This window comes from Crocodylus porosus, unplaced genomic scaffold (assembly GCF_001723895.1).
Source record: "Crocodylus porosus isolate Cpor-Errol unplaced genomic scaffold, CroPor_comp1, whole genome shotgun sequence".
Taxonomy (NCBI): domain Eukaryota; kingdom Metazoa; phylum Chordata; order Crocodylia; family Crocodylidae; genus Crocodylus; species Crocodylus porosus.
Window position 1 is genome coordinate 78,654,793 of NW_017728931.1, and position 18,837 is coordinate 78,673,629.

Sequence of the window (18,837 nt, forward strand, 5' to 3'; positions counted from 1 at the left end):
ATCAGGGGGCAGCAGGGCAGGCCTTATGAAGAGAGGCTATAGGACCTGAACCTGTTCAGCCTCCAGAAGAGAAGGCTCAGGGGGGATCTAGTGGCCTGTTATAAACTAGTCGGGGGGATTAGCAGGCACTGGGGAAGTCCCTGTTCCCCCGAGCACTACCAGGAGTGACCAGGAATAATGGTCACAAGCTGGCAGAGGGTAGATTTAGGCTAGGTATCAGGAGGCTACTTCACGGTCAGGGCAGCTAGGATCTGGAACCAACTTCCAAGAGAAGTGGTGCTGGCTCCTACCCTGGGGGTCTTTAAAAGGAGGCTAGATGTACACCTTACTGGGGTCGTTTGACCCCAGTACTCTTTCCTGCCATGGCAGGGGGTCGGATTAGATGATCTACTTGGATCCCTTCTGACCCTAGAAACTATGAAACTCTAAGCTGCCTCTAAGAAAGCCATAAAGAATCAGGAAGCAATCAGGCCTGAAGTGACTTCCAAACTCTGTGAATTTGCCAGTGGGAAAGCCAGTCTCTGTCTCTGTGTGCACTGAATAAGAGTATTCTTGTGCATACACGTTGTAAAGATTTGAATCAGGTTTCACATTTCCCTGATGAGTATCCTAACAGGTTCTGCCAAAGGAGTGCAGTGAGTGTTCATGGTTAACTTCCATTCAGTTGCAAAATGGTTAGAGCCAGAGCTGACCCGAGCAGGGTGCGGGGCCCAGGGCAAATCAGTCCATGAGGGGCCCCACCCCTGCTCTGATCCCACAGGCCCTGGACTGAAGAAGCTGCCACTGCCTTTGGCAGTGGCAGCAGCAGCGATGGAGGGAGAGGGATAGTGAGCAGCTGGACACAGAGATGGACACACTGCTCTGCCCAGCTCCATGCCACTGGTGCTCCACCCTGCTCCATGGGGCCCCACAAAGTGTGGGGCCTGAAGCAGGTGCCCCGATTTGCACCCTCTAGGGACAGTCCTCGTTAGCGCCTTCACCTAAGTTTATAAGAAGTTGTTTCCTGAAGGAGATGAACCAACATACCTTAGGACCTATCCACTGTATGAAAAGGCATTGGGGGAGGTGGTTCAATCACTTCTGCTGAAGTAGTTCTATTGTGCATGGATTAATTAGACATGTAATATGCTCACAGGGCTGAGAGAGCACAAGTAGACCAGGGCTCATGTAGAAGGGGAAACCTGGGCTCCAGTTTCTGCTTTATGATTTGTTTAAATTTACTTTAAATCAGGGGCCATGGTGGACTGGCTGTCTGTCTGCAAAATGGTCAGCTGCTGGACCACAAGTGACTGTGGACTGGCCAACCCCGGCCCCTCCCAGCCAGGCAGAGAGGCTGCGGCTGCTTCTGCAGGGCCTGCGGCAGCACAGAGTTTGGCCCAGCCTCCCACCCAGGTGGTAGGGGTAGCCTTATCTGTCTGCCAGCCAGAAACTCCAGCCGTGGTCAGCTGTGACTGCTGGGCCATGGTTTGCCAGGCTACGGCCACTTCCAGACCTGGTTTGCTGGGCTGCGGCATAAAAAATTTGAGAACCCCTGCTTTAAATGCTTTATCGTGTTTAAACACTCACTGTATCAGGACCTCGATCCAGATCTCAAATGCTCCAGATAAGTTTCCTAACTGCTAAAATATAGAGTTGTACGTTGTACTTGCATTCTCTTTCTGCCCAAGGATATTTAAGAATATTATAGTCAGCTTTCATTGCAGCAAGGACTAGGATGTATGCCTCCCCTTATTAGTAGAGTGCCATAACTACCCTGGAGAGTCTCCCTCTCTTTCTTCCCCTGCCATTAGAACAAGCAAAATGAAAGCAGCTTCAAAGGGAGGTCCTGAGAGCTCCCACCCCACTCTGCTCTGTAGCATGGTGATTAGGGCACTTTCCTGAGAAATGTGGGCTTAAATCCCTTCAGGCAGAGGAGGGATTTGGATCAGATCTCCCCCATTCTGTGAGAGTAGCCCCGCCACTTAGGGAAGGTTGGCAACAAAGAGATTTTATCTAACTCATCAAATGTGCATGTGTTTTATCTGGCCCGCCAACGTGAGAATGTACCATCTAGTGGCAGGATATCTAACAACTGCCACCTCTAGCATGCCATGAACCAAACTGTTAATTTGATCTCCTGTTATTTAAAGGTTGCTGACCCCTGCACTAAGTTGCCAGATAAAATATATGCAGAAAAAGTAAGGATTTTTGTGGAATGTGGTCTGGCAGATATATCTCAGCACATGCAACACATCACATCCTGCATTCTACGTAGGCAAAGAACAACCTGGTATGTGGATCTCAGAAGGGTTAGATACCTACTTGCTCAGCACTCTTCAGACTGAGGCACTTCTGTGTATATCAGAAACTTGTGGTGTAGGCTGCAAAGAACTTTACTGGGAAAAAGCCAGGTCCCTACAGATTGTCAGGGCTTCCAGGGCAGCTGAGGATCTAAACTTTAAATTTTGCTGCCAAAGTGACAGTTAAATGCTCCAATGCCATGCAAATCCTTTTGCACACCTAGGACTTTACCCCTTTATGCAGTGGTGTGACCAGCAGGTATTGGTAGCAATGCAAGGCAACTTTTTGAAAAAAAAGTTAGCATTTATTAGTCATCTGGAATATAGGATTTAATAGTCCTTAGGTTTGCACGGCAGGGTTAAAGGTAAATGTATGTCCAAGAGTGCAGTATTATTTGTTCCTCACCTCTGTCCAAAATATCCAGAATTTCAGCTCTGTCTCTTTGTCTGTCCTGCCAGCAGAGTTCTTATATCAGAGCTTCCAACTGCAGTCACACTCTGTTCTCATGTTATGCTCCTGCTCCCCTTGGCTGGCAGTTATCAGAAGTGGTTCTATCACTGGTCTTAGCAAGGAGGGGAAGGAGGCAGGGGGGAATGGAGTGGGAAAGCAGGGGCACAGTGGCAGCGTGCTGCCACTGGGCCCTAAGAACAGCCAAGAGGGAGAGAGGGGAGCCACAGGGGGAGGGGGTTGCAGCCAGGGGCAGAGTGTGTGGGTCTGGGTGTGTGTACAGCCAGGGGCAGAGTGGGAGTGTGTATGTGTGTGTAGGCAGGGCTAGAATGTGTGGGGTGTGTATGTGTTCATAGGGTGGGTCCCACATGCACACCCCACCCTATACATGCACCCACACTCCCCTTGTACTGCCATACACACAGACTGCCACAAACCCCATACCCACCCACACCCCACATATGCACACACACACACACCCATATTCTCCCTCACCCCACATACCCACACACCCACAGCCCCCGACAAACCTATACCCATCCCCCACAATATACAAGCGTCAGACTTCCACTGTCTGCCTCTATGCCACAATCACCTCTATGTACGCTACACAAACACATGTACATTGGGACAAAAATATTTTTTGAAATGAAATTAATAAATGCTGTAGATATTTCCCTTTCAGAATATAATTTGGTATTTTTCTGGTTCCAATTTGGCAAAACCCCTTGCTGAAAGTACTTCTGGGGGCAAGGGGAGGGACTTCTGGTGACAAAGGTCAGGGGTTAGGGGGTAGGACTTCCAGTCACAAGATGGCAACCAGGAGGTGGGGTACCTGCCAAGGGGCAGAGCTACCCATGCGGCCCTTGACAGCTTGCCAAAACTCAGTAAGTGGCCCTCCACCCAAAATAATTGCCCATCCCTTGTTTACATGGCTGGCCCCAAAGGATGAGTGGGGGAGGGAGGGGTGGCATGTAAGCTCTCCCTGAAATGCTCCATCATTCATGATGGGCAGTTGGCTAGTATATATATGTGTGGGTGGGTGGGTGTGTGTTTGTATGGTATGTCTATGTATGTATATATTTGTGTGTGTGTGCATGTGTGTATGTGCGTGCGTATGTGTGTCTATATACATACATGCATAAGGACTCTCATATGTCTATGAAGGAGAGTATGGGTAAACTACAGCTCCATTTTATTCCCTTGCACAGGCTGCTTGTGGCAGTATATAGAAGAGTACAGTTTCCTGAAAAAGTGGTTAGGGAAGAGGCAGAGCTGCGACATTTTGGCCAAACATGCTGAAAATGGCAAGCTAGAGGAAATATGTGGTACCAGATACAGGGATGGTGCAGGTACTGGACTCTCAACCTAAAGAAAGGAGGTTAAGTTACCAGAAACCAGATTGGTACAGGAAGAATTGCACTCTGGTTAATGGCTTGCTCCTAAAACAATCTTGCTGCCTTTTGTCAGTGCAAGTTGCAAAGCCCTCTCTTATCTGTCAAGCTGTTTGGAATTTTCTGCAGAACATTTTTTCTATTGGAAAATACCAGTAAATAGAAAACAAAGTATTTCTTGGAAATGCATTGATTTAATTGCAATTTTGTTCCTATAGATCAAAGCATTCTATTTTGATCCTTTTGGAAAATAATGTTTAGACCAGTGGTGGTCAATCTCTTCACACTCAATGCACCCCTTGATAAACTCAAGGCATCCTTCACAAAATATCAGCTCTTTGTTTTTCACTGATTTTTGACTACAGAAAAATAATAGAGCAGTTTTGTTGCTAAGAACTCAGAAAGACCAAAATGGGCCAGAATGCTTTTAACATTATGGATTCCTATGTGAAACCTCAAGGTTTATCATGTTCATCATGTTTGCACACCTAACTGTGCTAACTTTGTGTGACACTCCACAGCACTCCTGAAAGGATCTCATGATACCCTGGTTAAGAATAACTGATTTAAACTTTTCATTTTAATGCAACATTTCATTTCAAATTTTTTTAAAATTAACTATATTGTAGAATAAAAAATAGATGATAGTGAAAGGAAACATTTTGGTCCAGAATAATTTTTTCAGGTAATTTCTATTTTAGAATGGAAAAATACAAAACTACAAAGTACTCATGAAAAGACAATCTGTTTACATCCACTCCTAAACATTTGCTTTATTACTAAGTTTTCTTTAAAGTAACTATAAAATTAATATCACAGTAGACAAAATTCTGTTCAGAAGTGTAGTTCCATTTCCTTTTGGCTTGAAGCAATGATCAGATATTTTACTCAGTGGCACTGAACAAAACCAACATAGGACCATATAATATATCAGTTGCTAAGCAAAAATCCCCATTGATTTCACTGTTAGTTCTAGTTAAAATGTGCTAATATGATATAGCTGTGGTCAATAATGCAGCTTTTTGTGATGAACATTTTTTGTAATGTACTTACAAGAGCTTTACTTAGCACTAAAAAAAGCGTAGTGCTTATGTCTGAGTTTTGGCCATATTCCATATTAAATAATCTGCTTCACTCATTATGGGAGTTGAGGTTGAGTATTGTACCAGGTAGTTTAGTAGGTGAAGTTTTTGTAAGTAAAATTGCACAAAAAGAATAACAAATTAATTTTTGAATGTCCATGAGTGGACAGTCTTCTTGAAATTTTTATAAGCAAAAATTAGGATCAGATTCTACTACCCTAATAGCAGTTGACTACTAATTGCATACCACACAATAGTTCTGAACTTGAGAAAGAGTGGCAAAGTATAGCTCTTATTCCTCTCAAATCCTCTCCCCCCAGCCCTTACTCTTTCAGTAGGGTGGTGTTCTTTAGGTCTGGTTATTCAAAGAAAACATGTAGCTATCTTTTAAACAGTAAAAGGAGACCTGGGCCCTTTGACTATCTGTCAATCATTCATCCAGACAATCTGAGGTTGATACTTTAAGGCAGTTCTGTGAGGCTGGTTTGGATACATGATTTCAACTATCTGCAGTTTGATACTGTGCACCCTGTCTGATATACAAAACTGGTATTATTCCAGGAACTTTGGATCTCAAGAAGATTGCATGTAGTCATTGTAGTGATTCAAGCACTGCAACATTTTAAAAAACTTGTGGATGAATGCACTCAGGGCCAGATCCTGAATTCCTTCTCAGATTTTGGTCTGTCTCCACTTACACTCCTTCCCAGGGCAGAAGGCATTTATGGGGTAATTCCATCACCTAGAAGAGGAAAGAACAGTGCGTTCCTATTATCTATCTACCACCAACAGAAAGGCACTAACTCACCAAGGGGAAGGAGTGGATTAGTGCCTTCCTGGTGATGGTAGATGGATAATTATCCCCTGTCTGGTTTCACAGTACTTCTTTTGAAAAGAAAATGTAGTCTGGGAGGTCCATCCATGGGGATACTGTTTTCAAAGGAATCCCTGCCAGGGCAGTTTGGAGACACATTACCAAGGAACAAGGGGAAGAGAAGTGTTTCAGCACCTTCTTGTAGATGGCCATTGACTCCTAAAGGTTAGCTAAGATCCATGCAGGCCTTTATGATCCTCCAGACTTGCATAAAAGATTGTTTCCCTGCCTTGCAAAGGTCAGTAAGTACTCTACGCGAGGATCCTCACAAATATAGTTGGCAACAGAATGATTCAGCAGCAATACATGAGAAACATCACCCAGCACCTGGATCTTTTATTTGTTTTGCAAAAGGAAGTAAGGTGTAATTTCTTGGTCATCAATCACTGGTTCACAGGTTATGTATTCCCCATGAGACCCATCCAATGTCATCAGAAAGTGAAAAAAATAAAACTGCTGCCTCTGTAGTTGAGGTGAACATAGGGAGTAGAATATGATGTTGCTTGCAATGCAGTACTTGCTTTGTATTGTTCCCCATGATTTTATGAAGATTGTAGGCTCTAGTGATTAAAGTACTTGCCTGGAATTTGGGAAGCCTGGGTTCCAGATTTTTCTCTAGCATAGACATTCTGTGTGACATTAAGTGTGACTTTAAGTGAGTCCCCCCCATGCAGGACTGCTGGCACAGCTTTATGAGCACTCGTGGTGCTCTGGCCAGGTGCCAGAAGACTGGAAAAGGGCCAATGTGGTCCTCATTTTCAAAAAATAGAGGAAAGAGGACCCAGGAAACAACAGGCCTGTTGGCCTTCTATGACCTGGTCACAAAATCCTTGGACGCAGGTGTTGTGGTGGACGTAGTCTTTCTGGACTTTAGGAAAGCCTTTAACTCTGTCTCTCACCCCATTCTCATTAAAAAATTAGGCAACTGTGACTATGGGCCGCCAATGTGGGGACACAGTCAGGAAGGCTAGCCGCACCTTGTCATGCATCCACAGATGCATCACGAGCAGGTGCAAGGAGGTGATTCTCCCCCTCTATGCAACATTGGTCAGGCCGCAGCTGGAGTACTACATCTAGTTCTGGGGGCCGCACTTCAGGAGGGATGTGGCCAGCATCAAGAGGGTCCAGAGGAGGGCCACTCGCATGATCGGGGGCAGCAGGGCAGGCCCTATGAGAAGAGGCTTTGTGACCTGAACCTGTTCAGCTTCCACAAGAGAAGGCTGAGAGGGGATCTGGTGGCCATCTATAAACTGGGCAAGGGAGACCAGCAGGCACTGGGAGAGTCTCTGTTCCCCCGAGCTGGAGTAACAAGGAACAACAGCCATAAGTTGACAGAGAGTAGATTCAGGCTAGGCATCAGGAGACACTCCTTCACAGTCAGAGCAGCTAGGATCTGGAACCAACTTCCAAGGGAAGTGGTGCTTGCTCCTACCCTGGGGGTTTTCAGAAGGAGATTAGATAATCACCTAGCCGGGGTCATTTGACTCCAGCATTGTTTTCTGCCCATGGCAGGGGGCTGGACTTGCTGATTTGCTCAGGTCCCTTCTGACCCTACCAACTATGAAACTATGAAACTATTAACTTCTCTGTAAAGTGTGAAATGGGATTATATAGCTTCCTTAGTTTACCACCTACTTGTAAGGATGAATACATGAAAAAGGCTCTCAGCCCCTACAGCAATGGGAATGATATCAGTATCATAGCTAAATCTCCTCCAGTGGCTTTCAGTAGGGGAGTAGGAAATTCTAGAAACGTACTGTTCTCAGGGTAAGAAAATTGTATGAGAAAAAAAGAAAATTTCCACCCAGTTCTGCATTTGAAATTTCAAGTATCCTATTGCTGTGAGACATACAGCAATGTTCCTTGTAGGTATGTCCCAATGTTATTCTCTCTACATATGATAAAGATTTATATCAGCCATCTCATCCCACAGATTTCCAAGCTACATACATAAATCATCACAGAAATGTGGGTTTCTCTGGCAGTTAGGATTTAACTATCCATATGAGGCTTTCTGGCTGTGAATCTAGGTCCTGGATTGCTTTCATTGATGCTTCCATCACTTTGCCAGACAGTTTCAGCAATTTTGCAGGCATCTGGTACAGTTTGATATTGAACTTTATTTTGAGACTGTTGATCTGTTTTCTCTTTCCCCATAGGTGTGTGGCTGTATTATTTTGGGTGTCTCCATATGGATACGTGTAAACGAAGATGCTCAGGAGGTAACTGTATTCTGCCCTACAACACCTCTGTTTTTTTTCTCAGTAAGAAAATGTCAAAGCACTGAGTCAGCCATAGAGATACTCTTTTGCTGCATTTGTCTCCCAGGCTCTTCAGTCGAGTCAATAGGGTGATTTCTGTGTCTGCAGAATAACCAAGTTATGATTTATAAAATTATACTAGAAGGATCAATGCAGATGGTCAGGAATAATGAATACAACTATTTCAGAGCTGACTGCATATTACATTTCTTTCAGTGGTACTGTTTTATAGTTTTCCAAGGTTTGGGACAAAGTCACTTTAAGTTCAGTTGTAGAAATCATGATCCTGTTCTTGTTCCCACTGAAGTAAATGAGTTGTGACACTGATTTTACTTTTACAGAATGATCAGGACCTAGATAACTACTCTTTTAAGATCATTGTTTGAAGGTGTTTTTTCAGAAAGAGAGTTAATTATACTCAAGGACACTTACATTTTTTCCAGTGGATACTTGTTCTAATTCTTCCTTAGCAGTATAGTAGTTTATTTCATTAGAAATTTTAGCTTTTACATAAAGCATAAATTATTTCCTTTGTTTCTAAAAACTTTAAAAATATGCATGTCCCAGGATTGGCATATACAGTAAAATCTTTGTTATCCAGCATTTAAGTAACTAGAAATTCTATTAACCGGAATTTCTGGTTCAGCTGGAGCTCGCACATAATGGCCATTGCTGCCATCCACCACCTGTGCTGCCATTGCTCCATGTATGGCTGCTGCCACCCCCAGCTCCATGTGCAGCCTCCCCCTCTCTGCATTATCTGAAAACCCCTGCTGGGTTATTTCAGATAAATGGGATTTTTACATAACCGGCAATCTCCTTACTCTGGGGATGCCAGATAACAAAGATTTTACTGTATACACATTGCCCGTCTATTTAGGGTTTAGTGAGAGGCTACATGCACTGCTGTTTTTTTATCATTGATTCAATGATACAATCTTGGGACATCTGTTCAGGCGCACTTGGTGTTGCCCTGGGACAAACTGTTAGCAATTTTTATCCTATGAACCTCTTAAGGGTTTGTTCTGAGACAATGGACACAGACACCTAAGCAGTTGTATTGTCTTGGGATAAGATATTTTTTTCCAGGAAATGTGACATTGATGCTAGTTGAGCTGAGGCTGCAAACAATTCTCATGGGGGCTCTGCCACTTGCCTATAGAGATCCTAGTTCCAGAGAGAGGATGGGTTCACTAGAAAAGTTGATATATACACTCTATACTTCTCTATTTGACTACATACAGTAAGAAAGTGAAAAATGTTTCAGTAACACAACTCTGTTCATTCATGCGTGGTCTTGGGCCATGGGGAAATGAATAACTTCGAAACTTTATGTAAGTCACTTTGTTCTCAAAATGATTCCTGGTTCTGGAATTAAACCTTAGTTGTCCATGCCATGGAAATATATATTTTTTGCAGTGTCTCTGTTGATCCTATGGGGCTTATTAAGCACCAAGGCTTCTGATTGCCGTTCTGTTGCCATACCATGAGACAGGGCGTGTTTTTTACCAGTCAAAGGAAATTATGTCTTTGATCAATGTTTTTCCCCATAAAAAACAAAACAAAACAAAACAAAAAAAACAACCCCCCCGGTCTTTAGTTCGATATATTTTCTATCACTGGGTGATGTCTGTGTAGTATCAGTCAGTCTCAGAGTGAACTCTCCATTTTTACAGTGTATATAAAGACCTGAAAGAATTAACTAGCAAATTATAATGGAGATTCCTTAGGTACATAAATTCTGCCCATAATTTGTATATATTCCCTTGGTGGTGGGGACTTGGGAATATTCCCTACCTGTGACCTTCTTTTTTTTACGTAAAAACTGTGAAGTTTTGTCTCATTTTATAGAGACTCAAGTTGTCACACTTGCTTGGTTGGCTGATCGCTTCCTCAGATCATCTTCCATAGCTGGGGGCACACTAACTATAACCACGTTCTAGAAGGTCTTGACTCAGAAAAACATTTATACTTGGGAATTAAAGCACGTTCTGACCTGTTTCTCTCAACTAAACACCAAATTTGAAGCAGTGAAATCTTTTTAGCTTAGAAGTAAAATTTGGAGACAGATCTTGAAGTCCTTACCTACTTTTTACAGTTTTCATTCAGGCAAAGCTCCTGTTCAGGGTCCATGTATAATCTGCCTGAGCAGTAACTGAGCAAGGACTTCAGGACTTGGCGCTAGATGAAGAGAATTCTCTAAGAGTAAAGATCAAGAGATTTGGTTCAGCTTGGAAAAGGAAGGAACAGTGCATTCCTGTATTGTCTATATACCTTTGCTATTTCCATCAGAAAATAAATGGGACCCTTTCCAGACTTTTGTACTAATCTTGCCAACAGCCACATAAGAAAATATTCTTTGAAGATTTTTCTCAGTTTGGGCTAAGGCCATACTCCTGCCCTTGGGAACTGAATAATTTGCTATAATTATGTTGAACTTTAGCAATTGCTTGGTTAAATATAATATACATCAAAACGCAGACCTCATCCCTTAGGATAGTACTGGAGGACCAGCTTAAAAATAATCAGCTTTGGAAATATACCCTGTGTTTCTTTCCAATGCATCCAATTCTATTCTGAAGAGCACTGTCATAGGAGCAGTAGTAGAATGCACATATGGGTCACAACAAAAAGCTTTCTTTCACCATTAGATTAATATGAACATGGAAGAATTTTTCCAGATGATCAATTTTGCTACTCGCACTAAAAACAAAGCTTCACTGGCTGAAAACAGAATGAAAAATGGTTTTAAGACAGGAGATCTTTGTTTATTCACAGAGGGTGAAATTGACCCTGTGTAGAAGGTCAGAATAAAGACAATAGCTCACTGAAACCTTCAAAATATGGCTTATTTGAGGGCTTTTGCATGAGGGAGAACAGTACCTTGATTGCTTTATCTATATGTATCATTATGCACATTTCTTTCATTTGCCTTTCCCTTGAATACAAATTCACTGTCTCTTTTGGGGAAGGGGTGGATTCGATTATCTAATAATTTTGTCTCTCTTTTTTTTTTTTTGAAGGGTTTTCTGATACCTGAGTTTTTGTCTCTCTCTTCACAGGATCTCAATATAGATAGTAGCCTCTTTGCAGGTGTCGACCTGATGATAGCAGTGGGCTCCATCATTATGGTCCTTGGTTTCCTGGGCTGCTGTGGTGCTGTAAAGGAAAGCCAGTGCATGTTGCTCTTGGTAGGTGCACAGAAAGAAAGACCTTCCTCTCAGATTTTCAAGCCAAAGTCAGCCAGTAAAAAAGTGCCTTGCAAATGATACTGATTGTGGCTTGGAGTACATTTGTTTGATCAAATGATTGTGACATGGGCTGTGTACACATAATAAAATAATATGGGAGAATTCTTCCAGTTTTGTTCTCCTTGTAGAGAAACTTACAGAGTCACATGTAGAGACATTTGAATGCTGATGCTCTGAATAGCAGAGACTTTGCAATGCTGACACTCTACAGCCAGGAGCCCTTCCTGTGCACACATCTCAGCATGCTCTGCAGGCTCCCTTTTCCTGCCTGGTGACAGATGGTAGCAGTGCATAGGGAAACCCTGATTGGCTGCAGTGCATAGGGGAACCCTGAGAGTGTGAATGCTGGAGGACTGTTTTCTTCTGAGAGATGCCCAGCATGTACAGATTTTACTCTTCCAGGAGCACTCTTATGGGAGTGACAACATCTATAGCTTTGTGAAATTAAATGTCTGTATGTTGCCTAAGTGTTTCCTGTGCTTTAGCTCTGTCTCACACACACAGAGTGATGCCTTTCCTTGTATCACTGTCTGAAAAGGCAGCTCCCAGAAGTAGGGGATTCAGGGGTAGGGGTGGGTTCCCAAATATCGAGCAGAACATTTTTGAGACATGACCAATTAAAGAAAAACAGTTTGGGGAAAGTTCCCTAACTTTTTTAGCAATGTCATATCTAGCAATGTCATATTATCCACTGGAACCTTACAGCTACTCAGTGGCCTCCCACAAAAGCAGTCCTTTGTTGTTTTCTTTATGCTGGTTCCCAGCATGGAAGAAGAAGTTGGTGGCAACAAACAGTAGCATAAGTAAGGGTGAGTGAAAGAGGCATCAGCCCCAGGTGCCAACTTAGGAAGAGGTGCCAAAATCACTCCCTCACAGGCCACGTCCACATGAATGTAGACATTTATGTCCCCAGGAAGAAGGAGTGGCACACTTTATGCCTCTGCTACTTGTCCCTGGGGAACACCTGTGCTATGTGCACTCTGGCATGCGGCAGGTTTGCCCAGGTGAGGTAGGGAAAGCTGGGGCCAGCACTGGACTAGCCCCAGCAGCTTTGCTTGGAGTTCTGGGAGCCTTCTGGGGCTGCAGGAGCAGTGATTCTGTTGCTTGGAGCCTGGTCAGCAGCCAGAGTGTGGCTCTGGATGGCCAAATATTGATTTTGGGCAGCACATGTTGCCCCTGTGTGTACTTCTCACATTTTTTTTGACCCTGGGATCTCCTTATCCCCCCATGCTGCTACCTTGTAGTGCAGAGAACAGCTGATTGTGTGGTATATGGTGATGCAGATATATTTGCAGCAATATATACCTCATAGCCATGCTTGTCTGTCCACAGAGTCCATGCTCTGACAACATTGCAATGCCAGGAACTCTGAAACAGTCCCTGGCTACTGCTGTTGCCACGTTTAAAGGCAATGGCCAAGGTAGGCAGAGCATATGGGGTAGCAGCATCTACTGCTCTCAGAATGTTTGGATGTTCCCAACATGGGTAAGACTGCTGCCCTTCCCTCCTGCTCTCAGAACCAAGGTGCTGCATCTCCCCTGCCATGAACTGTATGCCCCTTCCCACAGGGTTTGCCTTTGGCATCAACTCTGCTTATTATGCCACTCTCAGCAACAGTGGGAACAAAAAGTAAAGGGATCCAGTACTGGGTTCACGTAGTCTTTCTCAGCCAACTCACATCATCTTGTTTCTGTCAGGTTTCTTCCATCTTCCCATACCCTAACCAGCCAAATGGCTTTCCCCTAGGGTAAGCCCCAGCCACAGTTTCTCAACAACTTGCCCAAGCTTTCTAGGTGGACAATGTATTAATCACAAACTGAGGTATATATGGGGTGGGGATGCAAATATGCAGATTAGATATTTAAATCATTTGCCACACATGATGCCACACAAAACATTTGTGCTAGGGAGAAAAACAACATATACTATGTCCGTGGTAGGACCAGAGGACTCAGTTCCCATATGAATTTAGCAGCCCTAGGAGATATTGTATCTGCCAGAGACTCAAAATCTTCTAGTGTTCCATATAGGATGAGGCACATTCACAGCACCATCTAAGTGGGCCAAGAGCATTTGCACACAGGAAAAAGATATACTGAGCATGCCTACATGTTCATTAATGTATCATAATTACAGTGCATTCAGTTCAGGACCTGTAATAACAAGTACTAACTTAATGCACCTCAATCAGCATTACTGCGCATTAGCACAAATGAACACTTTTGTGTGACGCTTAATGCCCATTGGATGAATCTATTGCACATTAGCAATGTTTTTGTCAGTTGCAGTTATGTGCAGTAGAATTAGTGTAATGGGCATTAAACATTTCATGTAGACGCATCCACTCTGTCCCAGAGTCAGGATGAGTCATCTGATCAGCTCTAATCAGATGTAAATTTACTATACCAGTTTATTCATGCGCATGATAGCTTGCGACCAAAGACTAGACTAAATGGTCTTTTGCTGGAAAATATACTAATTTTTCTCTTTTGTTTTTCTCCTAGTTCTTTATTGGACTGCTTTTGATCCTGATCCTTCAGATTACAGCAGGTATTTTGGGAGCAGTGTATAGATCTAAGGTATTGTTCGGTTCTACTGTATTCAATGAATTCTTCCCAAAAGTTTAGCTTTACAATGTAGATTAATATTATGCTATTATTTGGATTTCCAGATTGATGTGTTTGTTAACCAGACTCTAGTGGAAACAACAAAGAAGTTGCAAAGTACTGAACCACAGTATCAAACACTTCAAATGAACTTCGGGAAGCTTGAGCAAGAGGTAATTAAAATGCAATAAAGGGCAGTGGTTGTCTTCATTCATCTAGTTAGTAGCATTTGTTGCAGTACTAATCCCTGTTTTATGACTTTACTGCCACTGAATTGAGCGTCACTTTGGAAGAGGCATGGAATGACACAAATGCAGTGGAATTGTTGATTTCCTTCTGTGCCATGAAGTTCGTCTCTGTAGTGATTATGGGGCAGAAATGTATGCATGAACTAAAGGTAATGGTTCAGTAAATCTGCTGTGTATTTACATATGCCTTCCTCTCCCTCTGCTTAAGGCATCTCTCACTTCAATTATCAGTGAATTATTTTTATTAATTATGGCATGTCCTTTATGATCTGAAAGTCTTTAAGGGGAACATTTTTTTGGATGTTTGATATCTGTATGTTTATAACTCTCATGTTATTATCACAGCACATGGCTGGAGATATCATTTTTGAGATACCAGCTTTTAAAGAAAAGTGGTTTGGGGAAAGTTACCTAACTTTTTTAGTGATATCATATCAAGTGCGTGGAAACTCCAAGTTTCTTTTATCTGTTGGTTTTTACTGACAGCTTATGCATTGGACTGTACTTTAGAAGATTGGAAGATTAATTCTGAAGTTATTGGCTATTAATATTTAAACTTCAAAGTTCTATATAAAGTTTGTAAATCCTCTAAGGGTCTTGTGAATTTACAAAGGCTAGGGGTTATGTAGGTAATCTCCATAAATAAAATGTCCTAGTTCAAAGAATTCAAATGTCATTTATTTGAACTCCATAACCCAGTAAGTTTATTTCATTCGTTGTAAATTCCTTGGTGTGCCTACAGAAATTGTCAGCTTTTTAAACCAAACAGTGTGACATGAAGTTTCACAAAACCACCCTGTAACAACATCAGGCCCCAGGGGTGGCCGTGACAGCTGGTAGCTGTGCAACTCCTGCACCTACTCTGGCTCCCTGGGTCTCCTTCCTTCCTCCTTGCCTGCTACATCTTAGTTAATTGATGGAGATGCAAAGGTCCCAGGTCCCAGGGGGAGGCATCATCCATGCTCCTGGACCTCACTGCTCTCAAACCAGCCCCTCAGGCAATAGGTGGGCTCCCTAACCCATTAGTGCTCCAGCATACTAATCACCTTAAGGGCTATTTCCATGGTCTCTGACCTCCCCTACAGCCACACCTGTGTCTCACTCATGTTAGTAGTCATTGCTCAGGTGGAACACTTTGCCCCAAGTCAATATCAGGCCATCTCAAGCTTCTGTTCTCTTGTCAGGACCTTGGCTCTTATGGTTGACCACCCTTTTTCTCTAGCTGGACCATCTTGCCTCAGCTCACAATCTGGGCTCCAGCCCCTAGTCTGACTTCTACCTACCCTGGTTTTCCAGGCTTTGGTTCTGGCCCTCTTGGCCTGAAACCTGCTGTCACCCCTCTCTCAGGCTTGTGCTCTGGCTTGCTTGGCCTCAGACCCACTACTGCTCCCCTTTGGGCTCATGTTCCAGTTCTCTTGGCCTCAGGCCTGCTATCGGCCCCCTAGGGCTTGTGCACTGGCCTTAGTACCCCTATTAGGCACTGGACTCCCTGGCCCTATCTCCACCCTACCTCAGGACCTGGCCCTCCTAGCTTTGTCTCTGTCCTGCTCTGAGCCCTGGGTCCACTGGCTCTATCTCCACTCTGCTCAGGGCAGTGCTAGGACCTCTGCCTCCCCAGTAGTCTGACCCAAACCACCAGACTAATATGCAACAAAAGAGTAATCCCACAGTAACATAAACTATCCCTGGACTGGGTCCGACAATAAATCCCAGCTCACTGGCTGTATCACAAGGCTTCCACCTATCCGGGTTGTATCCCCTTTGGGCACTCAATCTTAATGGTAGTTCCAGGTAGCTTGTCTATCAGCCATGCACTCCTCTGCAGTCTTACCCAGCAGGAGCTCTTTACCCTGCCACCTGCAGGGCCAGATTCTTCACCCTGGCTCAGGCCCTAGGCTTAAATGCTCCATAAACTGACTCCCTCTTCCAGTCAGGTGACTTCTCTGAGCTGGCCACAGGTGTGGCCCTTTACCCTGCTGGGCAGCTCATTGCTTAGGCAGGAGCATTGCCTTGCTGCCTGTCTTCTCACAGCTTACTGCTGTTTAGCTGCCTGCATCTCTTTCCTTCTAGGATGTCCAGATGCCTGCCCTGACACACTCTGCTGTTCTGCAGCTCTTTCCTATGAGAATTCCTTGTCCCAGGGATAGCCTTTTCTGAGTGGCTACTATTCTGCTTGTCTGCTGGAAGCCAGCTCCCCAGTATGCAGTCTGTTCCCAAACTGGCAGCCCCTACACAGCCAGCTCAGCATTCTACAGTTTCCTTTTAAAGTAACAGAAGCCCCTTGGCTCCCTGTTACCCACCCACTAATTCTTGTAAGTAACATAGACATATACATTTCTTTTGTTCAGCCATGTGAGTTACAAGTCTACACCTATTCTTTGCAAGGCCTTTCCCAAAGGCAACATAACCTCAACTTTCTGTATTGCTATTGAGTTTAAAAAGTTGGCACAATTTGGAAGGCTCAGAGGTTTTGTCTACATACCCTGCAAATTTACTTTGTAGCCTTTGTGTTTAGGTAAAAATTAATATAGGCCACTGGTGATCAAATCCTGGATTTGTGTGTGTTTGCACTTTGTGAAGTATGGATTTGAGCCCAGAATTAAAACTTGTCACTCTGAGTAATGTGATAAACCAAACTGCTAGTCTCCATGAATCATTTGGTCAAAACTGTGGAAATTCAGAGACAGAACCAAACTTGACATGTTGGGCCTATCTCTATTGATCATTATGAATACTTCATCTGTTGCTGGATCTGTTAACCTTGCAAAAGTCTGGTTGTACTAGTAGATTATATTAGCTCAGCAGGTTCAATTTACAGTCATGGATGCATGAAAATTGCATATATAAGAAAGGAGACTCATCCTTAAGGCAGGTGTGATTCTGCTGCAACCATCTGTGTACACATGCTATTAATAAAATAATGCAGTATTTTACTGTAAAGTAATCTTTCCCTGGGAACACATCTACATATGCACTCTGTTGGAAGTAAATCTGCTCCCAATGCGAGCAGCCCAGTACAGGGCTGCTCCTGCCCTGCTCTGCCCCCCCATGTAGTAGCCAGGGGGATCTCCAAGTGCACAGGGCCAGGACAGCTCTGCCAGCTGCAGCAACAGCTGTCTTCTGGCCCCACGCACATTGGGGCATGGGCATGGGGCTGGGATACATGCAGGTAGAAGAGTTCTCCCAGCCCCGTGCTTATTGGGACACATAACTGCCAGTCAGCCCTCTGCCCAGCAGGTCTTTCCTGCCCAGCAGGGGACTGGCTGGGAACTGTCCCACTTCTGGAGCACCTGCTGGCTAGATGCCAGCTGGGCAGGGATTCCCTATCCAGTAGGGGGCTGGCTAAGAGCTGTCCCACTCCTGAGGCACCTGCCCATTAGCTCGACAGGGATTTCCTGGGTGGGGTTTCCCCAGGAGTAGGACAGTCAGCCCTCTGTGGGACAGCTGCTAGTGAGCTCCCAGCTGAGTGGGGAAACAGAGAGCTCCCAGTCATAGCACTGCTTGTTCCCAGCTCCTGTTTGAAGCCAGGTGCTACACGGTGCTGGGAAGGGGCAGGGAGGGAGGGGAGGGGAGCAGAGAGTGACCCTATCCCAGCACTAATTTGTTCCCATTCAGTGTCTACATGAGTGGTATTGCATAGTAACTACTGCACAGTTAATCTAGTACCTGTATTTATAGGCACTAGCTAACTGCTCAGTAGTCTAATTTACTGTACAGTAAATGCCACGTGCTTGTAGACAGTGACACTTTACTGCAGAGTACATTAATGTACTGTACAGTAAAGCATCTCATGTAGATGTGCCATCTGTGTTTAAACTTGATCTGGGGCCCCACAGGGCTGCAATCACAATTTGCCTAAATAAGGACTCAGTACCTAAGGATCTCTGATTTGCTTTGGGATGGGAATAACACATATGCCATTTAATTTTTTTTTTAACAAAAGACATTCCCAGTCTAAAAACTCCTCTCATGTTCAGATGTCTTGGTTGCTCTCTCTGTGTAAAGATCTTAGCTGGGGCATCCACATTAGTTTTGAGTGACAGTAACCACTTCCTTGTTTAGATAATGCCTGAAATTTTTTTGACCTTCAGAAAAACTTATTTTCCAACCAGCATGGTGTAGAAGAATGGAATCTAGAGTAGCTTGCTTTAAGTAAAATACTTCTATTTCTTAGAAACAAGGACATTCACAAGAAAGAATGAAAGAAAGAGCTAAAGCATACTATTTTATGTGATTGAAATTAGACATCTGAACTGAAGTTAGACATTGTGGCCAGCCAGTAGGGGGTGCTCCTGCATTGAGCCATCCACCTTACTGCACCTGACCACCTTTCAGGCTCTGAGTGCCTCCCTTGGGGCGCCTCACATCTGGCTGACCCCCTTCCTGGAGCACAC

General features: G+C 43.9%; 1 protein-coding gene across 2 annotated transcripts in view; it reads left to right on the forward strand.

Moving 5' to 3' along the window:
- Positions 1–18,837, forward strand: part of TSPAN8 (tetraspanin 8) — a 35,418-nt gene that overhangs the window by 2,039 nt on the left and 14,542 nt on the right. Inside the window, exons 2-5 of one of the 2 annotated variants that reach the window (XM_019543209.1) lie at positions 8,237–8,299; positions 11,401–11,529; positions 14,094–14,168; positions 14,261–14,368. In XM_019543209.1, coding sequence (XP_019398754.1) covers positions 8,237–8,299; positions 11,401–11,529; positions 14,094–14,168; positions 14,261–14,368 — 375 coding nt within the window. The remainder of the gene's footprint in view (positions 1–8,236; positions 8,300–11,400; positions 11,530–14,093; positions 14,169–14,260; positions 14,369–18,837) is intronic. The other variant, XM_019543211.1, reaches the window with a different exon arrangement.